Source organism: Nelusetta ayraudi, unplaced genomic scaffold, assembly GCF_046127955.1.
Source record: "Nelusetta ayraudi isolate G7.1 ecotype Tasmania unplaced genomic scaffold, CSIRO-AGI_Nayr_v1 ptg000070l, whole genome shotgun sequence".
Taxonomy (NCBI): domain Eukaryota; kingdom Metazoa; phylum Chordata; class Actinopteri; order Tetraodontiformes; family Monacanthidae; genus Nelusetta; species Nelusetta ayraudi.
In genome coordinates, this window is record NW_027466120.1 from 342587 (window position 1) to 352755 (window position 10169).

Consider the following 10169-nt stretch of genomic DNA (forward strand, 5'->3'; position numbering starts at 1 on the left):
TGATCTATAGTCAAGTCTGGTTGTGCTGCAGTGTCACAACATCAGACACAGAATAGGAAGGTCTTGTGACTCCGATGCGGTGAGGCTCTCACCTCCAGGGACTCCCAGCAAAAGCCCAAACACTGCCGAGTGGCTTTTTACCACAAAATGGCCCGCGCGGCCAAACCAGAGAGTGGACAGACTTGGGTCGCTTCTTTACCTCGCAGGAAGGAGGCCATGTGTTGCGCCTCCTCGCCTCGTCTCTCCACGCCTTTGGATCCAGCTTCCCCCCACAGATCCGCATTTCACATTTTTCCCTTGAAAGAAAAATACAACTGTCTGACGGCTCAGCGCATCTCCAAAGCCACATGCTGGCAACACAGTGCGACAGCTCGGCGATGATGTCACTTGAGAGCAATATGGTTTCAGTGCTGTCATTCTGAGACTAAGTGACTAAAATCTCGGTTTGAAAATCCAAAGAGCTTTGCCAGAAGCGAGCGCGAAGCACCGTCAAGGTCACTGCCTAGTCCACCGTCTGCGACATGTTGGAATTGCCCTCCCGGAATCCTGTCCAGACAGGGCAATAGTCAAAACAAAAGGCTTTTCTTGCCTTTTCTCTTTGGGTGTCTGCGGGCAGGTTGCCACAGTTATAGCCTTGTGCACGGCTTTTAAAGCTTCCTTTAAGGAAGACAAACCACCAAAGGACGTCAAAAAGCCACTAAAGTAATAAGGTGTCAGGAAGAAAGCCATTTCAGCCGTGCATGCAGGCTATACGAGCAACATTTTTCTCTGCTTTGTCATTCTGGTAAAAAATTTTGTTTAAGGGGAAAAAACTTGGTTTGATGTGAAAAGTATTTCACCAATCTGTAAAAATAAATAAATAAAAAATAAATAAAAAAAAGCGAAAAAAAACCTACTCAATTCAAAATACACCGGCGTAGGACAGCAACAGCAGTTCTAGTCTTTGTAATTCCGTACACATTAAACACTACAAGTCTTTCTTTTAAATATGTGTATATGTTTTTAATTTTATAAACAGCCCTATTGGTCGGCTTGACTTTGTAAGTGAAAGAAAGAAAGAATTCTTTGAACGGCTGGCAAAGAAAATCTAATTCCCATACTATACTAAATAAATAAATAAAAAATAAGTAAGTAAGTAATGAAATAATAAAAGGTTATGTCACTGATGGTACTGCATTGGTCTTCATTCAGCGTGTAACTGTCTATCGGAGTAGGTGTTTGCCTCAAAATACTCAAAACGCATTTGTGTATAAAGGATAAACAACATTCTACGTCAACATGTAGTCAATGAAACGAAATATGAGCAACCTTTATCTGTAGACATTTTGGATTCATCAATAAATTTCAAAGTCCAAACCAGTCTAAAAATTGAGACCTATTTAAACATAAAAAAACAGGGGAAGCACAGATCCCACCGCCTGCTAATAAGCGGCAACAATAACGATAATTCAACATCTGGAAAACGAATGAATAAAAAGTAATAATCAAATTTATAGGTTAAAAATACTAAAGAAACTAAACAAGGAGGTGGGGGTAACAATAAAAAATACTTTAAATGTCATCCAACATGGAAATTGTGGTCAAAGACTAAATTCCAAATAATAGAAGAAAAAAATAAATAAATAAAAAAAATGGTATCAGAAAATAATGACTTCAGTGCACAAGATAAAATTGAATGAAAACAATTGCATGAAATGTTACGGACGTGCATGTCCGTAAGTTACATTCATCGTCATTGCACCATCCGAAATAAAACGACACACGTACGGACAACTCAAGAAAAGAAAACAGCTTCTACGTCAATTTGATAGAAAATTCAACAGAAATTTCATAACTTCAGACAAACGATCTGAAACACATTAAATAGTACTGAGCAGCATAGATGGAGGTAGAAGCAGAGAGAATGAGAGGGCTGCATGCAATAACAGAGCTGCAGCACTTCCTGATAATTTCCTCTGGTCACCACCAGAGGTTATCAGCCCCCTGTCTCATGCATGAAGCTGACTGAGGCCTGCAGCGTGGACACTGCCACGCACAGCCAAAACAATGCAACTTTATTTTCACCTATTACTGCGGTTTGCTAAAAACTGACATTTTTTTGGTTAATATTCATTAGAACGCCTAACTGGATTTTTGGGGTTTTTTTTTGTTGTTGTTAATTTTGAAGACATATTTTTTTAACAGGAAAATATTCTGTCTCAATTCTTTCAGGTCGTAGAAAATTCTCATCTCGGCTGAGGAAATTCTTAATGTTACATTTAAAAGGACATTTAATTTATTTTAAATGGTTTTGCCTCAATAACTTAATGTTGTTTCAAATCGTATTCTACGAATGCAAATGTTGTGAATATGCATCGTGACTATCCGCATATATTTATTTAGTTCAGCTATTTAAAAATGAATATACAAGAAATTATAAATTAATAAATTATAATTTATTGAACTACCCTTCGAAATAAGCGCACCTTTTAATACTTGAGCGGCCGTGAATGTTAGACGCAGGTTATTATATTAGACCATCCACGGTTCGAAGCCTTCGCGCGGAAATGTTTTCTTTATTGACTTTATTATATTTTTAATACTTCGAGCATATAAAGCCAGAACTAATACTTCTATATTTAGACTGACACTCGCTGTAGAATAAAGCAACTTTGCAGGACACCTGTACCTCTTATCTAACACCATGCGTGCCTCGTGCACACACGCGATCAATCATTCCAAACGTACTGACAACCCACAAACCCCAGCATATTTAAATTGAGAAAACGCTGTGTGTTTTTGTTTTTGTTTTGTTTTTTTAATGCACCGCGTTGGTTATTGGCGAAGAGTAGTCGTAAAGCAAAAGCGCACGCACAGGCCTGTGAGTGGTACGGCGGGAACGAAACGACCATACCTTCAGTTGTTCTGGTGTGAGCGACGTCGTATTTTCTCTTCCTCTCCCTGTGCGGACAGTATGACTGCGTGCTGTGGACACTGGTGGAGATGCTGGGAGACGTCAAAAAAGTTCCCTACCTGTCCCTTCAATAAAGGAAAAAGCTGGTGACGAGTGAATGGAACCATTGGTGGTTCCAGAGTCATGAGGCCAGAAGAGGAACTTTCACAAGACTTCTGCAACAAAAAAAACCACAACTTTTTCAAAAGTAGGGAGGGGAAAAAGTTAAGCGCCCAAATGCGAATTCAAAGCTGTGCAAGATGGTCAGAATGCAGGTCAGAGGATATCGCTACACTTCCCCTTTTTTATGTATTTATGGCATGCCATTAAGCCGGCCTGTCTAGACAGGGAAATAACACCTTGTTTGCCTACAAACAAACCGCCAGCGCTGCTGTCCGGCCCCCTATTTATTATTCACAATCTGCTGTGATGTCAAGGTCAAAGTGACAGCATAGTCATGGTCAAGGGTACGTCAGCAGACCCAGAACTTTCCACGGGGATTGGAAATCCAGGAATCCAGACAAACAAAAAAAAAAAAAAGGAACCCTCTCAAGTCTGACGGCTTGGATTGTAATCAGCGAAGCGCCAAAGATCTTCAGGAGGCTGGAAAAAGTGACAGTGCAGTCAACAATCCACTTTGGAATACGCTGCAAAAACAACACGCACAGCGAAACGTTCCAAGAGAAAGATCTCAAACGTGAATTATCCCAGAGTGCAACAACACTTGGCGTAATTCAGGTGATGTTTGTGTTTATCGTGGAATTGAAACACCGACGGCCACGACGACTTTCTTCAAGACGTTCATAATTTAACTGGAACTATTTCGCAAGGCTGTCTTGTTTATAAGACAAATCAAGCAAACGTTTTCTTCTGCTCTGACTGCAATAGATTTCCTTTGCAACCGCCACTCCTCTTGAATATTTTAGCCATCCGAATTAGACTTTTCACACATGCACGGAAAAAATCAAGCATCAAAACTTTAAATCAGAGAGCGGTTGGAGCCTCGGGACAATTGTGTGTGTGTGTGTGTGTGTGGGGGGGGGGGGCTGGGGGGTTGTGTTTTTGCGTATTATTTAACTTTTACAGTATGGAAATAAAGAGCCTGATTTGAGGGATTTGTAGGCATATTTCAGAATTGCATTTCTTCTACGAGTCGCACTGTTTCTGTATATGTTCACTGACTGAGCAAAATGTGCCCGTTGTATATTGTAAATATGATTATTATTATTTATTTTTTTTGCTTTTTTTGGGGCGTAACTCGGTGTTGCGTTACTTTAACAAAGAACGTGTCTTCATTTCTCATCAAACCACAACGAATGCGTGGCAACCCGGTGAGTGTGTGACCGTGACTGCTGTACTGCGCGTCGGCCCTGTACAGCCTTGTTGCAAAGATTGTGTCAAGTCAGAGCTAAGAATAATGCGTTTCCTATTGACTCTAATGCGGAAGGAGACTGGGTGGAGAGTGTGGGCGTGTTGGATCAATACAGTCAAAATCCCTAGAAAGCCAAGTTCAAAAATGATCCGGCTGAAAATTCAGGGCCGAGTGATTCCTTGTGAAATGATTCCAAACACAGCATCACTGTTTATTTCGTTCTTTGCCTCGTTCTTACGCGTGCTGAGGCTGCGCGCGCTGAATGTATCCGCTCCAAGGCTCCCATTAACATGAGTCCGGGATGACCGATAAGTCTTAATCAAGCACTCTGCAGTATAAAAGTCGTCCATCCGCCGCTGATGTTACAGACTCGGGCTGGAGACAGAAGGCGACAGCGGTTAGGAGCCTCAGGCTCCTAATGACATCGGTGCAACTCGACACGGAAGGGAAATGCTGCTAGTAATGGCTGACTGACGTGCGTGTTTGAGCGGGGCTTTTTTTTTTCTCTCTCTCTCTCTTTTTTTTTTTTCCATATACATCATTTATTTATGAAACACGTTTACCAGTACGTAAGTCAACACCACAATACAGTTCACATAACTGCACGAGAAACAAAAGTAGAAATGACAAGGCTTCGTATACAAGGCATGTTGATCAGATCAGCGGCGATTCTACACTAACGAAAGGTACAAAATAAAGAAAATAAAATAAAGAAGATGAGGGGGAAGAAGTGGGGGGGGGAAGGTTGTGCATTTATGTGTAATACTCGATGGCTTTTAATGGTTTACAATCATTCCAGTTGCAAGACAGAATCCTTCACTGACAGAGGAAAACATACAGGCCTTGGGATATTCCAGCTTACTATAATAGGAATTAAATAAAGAATGCATTGCACTATACAGGTTAACACGTAGCGACCTTTTCTTGAAGGCTTTTAAGAGCACATATTCCACAAAGAGGAAGATAACTTTTTTTTTTTTTTTTTTTTTTTTTTGAAATTACGGTTCTGGGAACATTTTTCTTTTAATTATATGTCTTTTCTCCACGGTAGAGCGCTGTCAGTCTCAAGTTCAACACGTCACTGCGCCATCATTCATGTCCATGGCGGGTTTTTTTTTTGTTTTTTTTCGTCTTCTTTTTTCAGACCGTCTTCTCGGTTTTAAAAGTCTCAGAAAATCAGAAATGTTGCCAGTCCTCTTGAGATTGGTGTGTTTGGTGTGTGTGGGTAGTTGAGGGGCAAGCGATGCTCATCTTGAAATACAGATAACCTTTTAAATATTATATATTTATATATGTACATTCATACAAAACAAATGCCGAGTGAATTTTCCATATTTTTTTTCACAGTTTTTAGAGTGTTTTTCCTCTAAATTAACAACATTGGGGGGAAGTGATGATGACGTGGGGTTGATGAGGCTTAAATTACATATTTTAAAAAGAAAATCAAACAAACAGGGGGATGAACGCTCAGCCAAAAATGTTCTTGAGTTCTTCTTTTAATGCGGGAGGTAAATAATGTGGCGTAATGGAAGGTAAGAACTGCAGGGATTTTTATTCTTTCAAAAAGGGAGGTGAGAGGGGGGGGGGGTCGCTGATATGATCAAGTGGTGTGCATGTGACTGTTCTTGGATTTACTGACGAATTTTTTCTCCTTGACTCGTCGGTTCTGAAACCAGATGGTGACCTGGCGCTCCGAGAGGTTGGTGGCGGCCGAGATGCGCCTCCTCTTGTCTTTGGTGATGAACTTGCTGGCTGCGTACTCTTTCTCCAGCTCCTTCAGCTGGATTTTGGTATAAGGGACCCGCTTTTTGCGCCCGCGACGGTAACTGCTGACTTCCGGCTGAAGTGGCACAACATCTGAGGGGATGAAAAGCCAAGGAAGATATTAATATTAGCCGGTGTGCGCAGGATATGTGACATTACTTGGATACATGCTGATCAAAGTTTGTGATTATACCGATTGGGGCATAGAGACCATCTTAAAGTGTGTGTGTGTGTGTGTGTGTGTGTGTGTGTGTGTGTGTGTGTGTGTGTGTGTGTGTGTGTGTGTGTGTGTGTGTGTGGAGAGAGAGAGAGAGAGAGAAAAAGTTTGATGCAATCTTAGAAACCACACCTGACATCAAGGACTATGATATTCAATATTGTAATATTGTCAAACGAGATCTTGAGATATAAGGTGATATGTCGAAAAGGGAAATCGCATGCGTCGCGCGCGCGCACACACACACACACACAGACAATATTTTCTTTAAAATTATGAACCATCTAGAAGTCACAGCGACTGTACTTTGCGCCCTGTTTGCTGCACTGGAAATAAAAAAAGAAAATGATTTTTCTAGCTGGATCTGCTAGTGAGACCATGCAATCTTGACATTGTCCATCAAACAGCGAACGGCTTATGTGGCTTCAGGTAGGGATAAAAAAAAAAAAAAAAACGCAAGTCCGATAAAAAATACAATAGAATGATGGATTCAAAATGCTAACTAATTGACAATTCCGACTGAAAACTCAAAGGCAAACAGAAATAGGTAAGGTGTATGTGTTGCACATTACTGCAAATGGACTTTGGAAACATTATAGAACTGAACATAATTCACTCTTACCAAAATGACAATCGTCGGTTCCATTTTTTCCCCCCAAGTCTTTGTCAAAGTAACAACAAACTTCACACAGTGGCAATCTTACTGTTCTCACTTTTTTGGGGGGGGGGTTTGGGTTTCAGTGATTGCACCATTTTTTTCCCACCAGGTTGGGATTTGAGTGAAAGGCAGCCAATGGGAGACGTGACAGGACACGTTTGGTTGTATTTTGAGAAATGGTGGCAAGCTGTGAGACATGAAACCTTTTACCACCATGTAATTTTACAATTATATTTTTGGCCCCTGTGATTGTGCAGATAAAGCCTTGATTTGGGCCAATGCTTGTTAAACATCTCAACGTTTTTTTTGTTTTGTTTTGTTTTGTTTTGTTTTTTCTTTGCGGGGTTAATCTCAGCTCGGTATTATCATTATTGTAAACACAAACAGAATCGGTGTGCAGGGTTCCACTGTACAACCGAAGGCCATAAACTTTTACTCCTGAGTGAGGCTCAATCTGCGAACGTGCGTGACATGCAGACTGAGGTAGAGGACGGACATGCGCGGCGCGCGCTCCTGCTCTTGTGGGGGTGTGCGCGCACATTTGACGGCGTGCCCGTGCCTGCGTGGCTCTCTGCTGTCCATTTCCAATATGAGCGTGGGCAAATGTCTCGTGCGTGTATTACACAGGGGGTTGGGTGGTTGGGTGGGGGAGGGAGGGAGGGAAGAGGGACCGATCGGGGTCCGAGGACATCCCTGTCACAGATTAAAAATAACTACATATAATAGCGCGATGATAGAGCTCTGCGTAAAGAGAAGCAGCCCAGTAAACACTCTGTAAACGGCATACTGCTCGGGTTCTGCTGCCCATTAGCAGATATCATGTGCGTTATGCGGTGCGGTCAGATGGAGAAAATGCGAGTGTGCATGACAATAATGTCCCGATGGGGCAGAGTTTGCGCGCTTTGGAGCCATACAGGCAGACAGGTAAAGGCTGGACAAATGAATGGCGAGATTTTAAGAAAGACCGTGAACGCGTCTCGGGCACGCAAAGATTTATTGGTACGATTCAAACCCAGGCGGCCAGCTTAGTGACTATTATTGTCAGGAGGGGCAAAGGTATATGCTCTGGTCTCCGAGCCGTTTTTACGCGACTGAAACGAGACTTTAACCATCACATGACTTCACGGGGAAACAAGGGGGTAAATGATCCCATGATCGCTCGCTTTCCCTCGTATGTAAACATGCAGACTGTAACTGAAACCTCTTGGTGCCCAGGATTCATGATGCCGTTTGAACGCAAACTTCTCCCCGGAATGCATGACGTTTTGATAAACGGCAGAGTGAATCCGACCGCCCGTACGCGTACGTGCAGCAAATAAAAGGCATGTGGTAAGTGACGCGCGGCTTGACAGTTGCACGTTTATTCAGCAGTTATAGAGTTTCCATGCAGTCGGCGAGCCGGCTTATGTCACCACGCTATCGCGAGGAATTGCATGGACGGGGCGGTAATGCCCCCGAGAGCTAAAAAAAAACAAAATAAAATAAAATAAAATGAATAAATAAAAATGATAAATAAATAAAAATTGAAAATACAATATAGGCCTATACGGAGTAACTTTCTCAATGAGATCAGACGGGAATTCAGCGCGTGCTCCACTATGAGAAGTTTACATGCTGCAGAGATCTTCAGTATTAAACGCCACATGGTTCGGGGGTGGAAAAAAAACACAATAAAAAACCAAACACACACACAAAGCAACACCAAAGAAGGGATCCTTACCGGGAAACGGTGATTTCCAGAGATGAGTCGACTGCGTTTGCTCTTTGGAGCAGTACACCTGCCCATCCCAGCCATTGGAGAGAGCCCAGTGCTGGTAGCCCTCCATAGGGATCAATGCGTCGTGCCGCGGCTCTGGGTGGGCACTGATACTGGGCACCACCGACACGTCGAGATATCCGGGAACAGCCTGATACGAGCTCGCGAAACTCGGGTAGAAGGCAAACTCCTTCGCCCTGGAAGACAGTTCCTCGGTGGGCAGCGCCGTGCTGGGCTCGGCGTATTTCTCTGCGGGGTGATACGAGCAGGGCTTCTGCTGCAAGTTCACGTTGTGCGAATGAGACAATCTGCAGCCGTAATATGGATTCCCAAATGGGTAGCCGTAGCTCAGAGACGCACTGGATGAAGTTTGAGGCGCGGGGCACTGCCGGCCGGTGTCCGGAGAGGAAATATCCGAGTAGACGGAGCCCTGGTGGGTCGCGATGGTGCCAGAATGTCTTCCCAGAGCGGGGTGCGACATCAGATCCCTGCAGTGGGTCGCAGGGCAATTACCGCTCAGTCCCTCCATTGTTTGGCTTTTACTCTGGCTGTTTTCATTCGGGCTTTTTTCATAAACGTACATCAAGGTGTCCGCCCAGCGTGGATGCAGAACCAGCGAAGTCGTCATATCAGGGGCTGCCGATGCTTTTTAAAAGTCGACTACTCCAAGACGGACACCTCATTTCCAACTACATTTTACACCAGGCGCATGCGCACACGGGGCCCCTCGTGTGTCCACTTCATTAGGAATCTGGCACGTGACACGCTAACAAGTCCTGCGAGATTGGGCTTGTGAGTTGAGGCAGAGCAGCCCTTTAAAGACCCACTGCCTCGCATGTCACCGTTTTTTCCTGCACAATGCCGACTACTATCATTGGCTTAAGTCAGTCTGATGCGCAAGCCTTAAAGGAGAGTTTGGCCACTTTCAGGATGGGGGACAAAGGAAATCAACTTGTGAAATTCGGCCGACTTTAAGTGAATCCAAAGAATAAAACAGCCTGTGATGCGTTTCATGGTGACAAGCGAAAGAATAATAATAATAATAATGATAATAATAATAATAATAATAACATTTCTGACAAATACATCTCTGATTTCTTGAGCGGCTGCCTGAGGCACTGACGCGTCATTGGATTGGCGCAGTCCGTGTGGATGCGCTTCTCTGAGGTTCAAACTAACCGATGCGTGTCCGAGATAAACGCAATCTGAGGTCCTTGGGCGGCATCCTTGTGTTGCCTATTACGAAAGAAAATATTGCATATGAAGAAATACTGCAGGAGCGCGAGCGTGTCTGTAAAGCGTCCAGTCTTATCAGCACCCCCGCCCCCCCTTGAAGGCCGCATTTCCTTATAACGCGTATACTACCGCCACTGGGTCACCTATTAACATGTTCACACCAGATTCAGTAATCAAAAGTGAGGAGGACCGCTGTTCCAACAGGGAACTTTTGTACGACTACACCATAACAAT

The 10169-nt window shown here is 43.4% G+C and overlaps 1 protein-coding gene across 1 annotated transcript; it reads right to left on the bottom strand.

Annotated features, from left to right (window-relative positions):
- Positions 1-4836: 4836 nt before the first annotated feature.
- hoxc13a (homeobox C13a) lies at positions 4837-9487 on the bottom strand. The gene is made up of 2 exons (XM_076042250.1): positions 8664-9487; positions 4837-6161 (listed from the first exon to the last, which is right to left on the bottom strand). The coding sequence occupies exons 1-2, from the start codon at positions 9325-9327 to the stop codon at positions 5905-5907; spliced, it is 921 nt and encodes a 306-aa protein (XP_075898365.1). The 5' UTR covers positions 9328-9487; the 3' UTR covers positions 4837-5904.
- Between the last annotated feature and the right edge of the window lie 682 nt (positions 9488-10169).

What these genes read in the sequence shown, in the direction of transcription:
- hoxc13a (XM_076042250.1), bottom strand. Translation starts at nt 9,327, where the DNA reads ATGACGACTTCGCTGGTTCTGCATCCACGCTGGGCGGACACCTTGATG. An exon ending in CTGGAAATCACCGTTTCCCG is followed by an intron (nt 6,162 to 8,663) that starts GTAAGGATCCCT and finishes TCATCCCCTCAG; the next exon opens with ATGTTGTGCCACTTCAGCCG.